General features: G+C 72.7%; 1 protein-coding gene across 1 annotated transcript in view; it reads right to left on the minus strand.

The window, feature by feature from the left end:
- Positions 1–505, minus strand: part of FOXO1 (forkhead box O1) — an 89,307-nt gene extending 88,802 nt beyond the window's left edge. Inside the window, exon 1 of the mRNA XM_012723171.1 lies at positions 14–505. Coding sequence (XP_012578625.1) covers positions 14–157 — 144 coding nt within the window. The 5' untranslated portion in view covers positions 158–505. The remainder of the gene's footprint in view (positions 1–13) is intronic.
- Positions 506–831: the final 326 nt, after the last annotated feature.

The following is an 831-nucleotide window of genomic DNA, read 5'->3' on the forward strand; positions in this document are numbered from 1 at the left end:
CGGGGTTCCCGGCCGCGCCGCCCGACGGCGCCGGGCTGGAGGTGGCCGAGTTGGACTGGCTGAACTCCGGCCTGGGCAGCGGCCAGGTGCACGAGCGCGGCCGGGGCAGCGGCTCGAAGTCCGGGTCGATCTCCACCACCTGGGGCGCTTCGGCCATGGTGACCCCCGCCCCTCCCCCAGTCGCGGAGAGCCAAGAAGGGGTAGAGCGCAGCACTGGGGGTCCAGGGGAAGGGGACTCAAAGAGCCCGTCCGAGATTGGGGAGAAGCGAGGTCGGTGCCGCGAGCGGACGGAAACCGGAGGAAGGCGCGGCGGAGTGGAAGCGCGAGCCCAGAACTTAACTTCGCGGGTCCATCAACATCTAGGTTCCTCAAGGTCCGCCGCACGGACTGGACGACAAGCCGGAGTGGCCGGGCCGGCCACACCGGCGCCGCGCTCCCGCTGACAGGCCCGGCGGACAGGAGGATGGACAGAGCCGCGGGTCGCTTGCTCTCACTGGCGGCGCGACCGCGGCGCTGCTGCCTGTTGAATGTGGCGGCGGCGGCGGCTGCAGCGACTACGCTGCCGCCCGACTTACGGGATCTGCCGCCGCCCCCCGCCCGCGGCGGCGAGAACGCCCAGCCCAAGCAGATCTGCACCTTCTGCCTCAGCAACCAGAGGAAGCTGGTGAGCGCGTCAGCACGGCCCTGGGTGGACGCCGGCAGGCGCCCGGAGGCCCAGCTGCCGCCGCCGCCGCCGCCCCCCGCCCGCGACGGCGAGAACGCCCAGCCCAAGCAGATCTGCACCTTCTGCCTCAGCAACCAGAGGAAGCTGGTGAGCGCCGCCGCCCTGCC

This window comes from Condylura cristata, unplaced genomic scaffold (genome assembly GCF_000260355.1).
Source record: "Condylura cristata isolate star-nosed mole 26May11 unplaced genomic scaffold, ConCri1.0 scaffold00010, whole genome shotgun sequence".
Taxonomy (NCBI): Eukaryota; Metazoa; Chordata; class Mammalia; order Eulipotyphla; family Talpidae; genus Condylura; species Condylura cristata.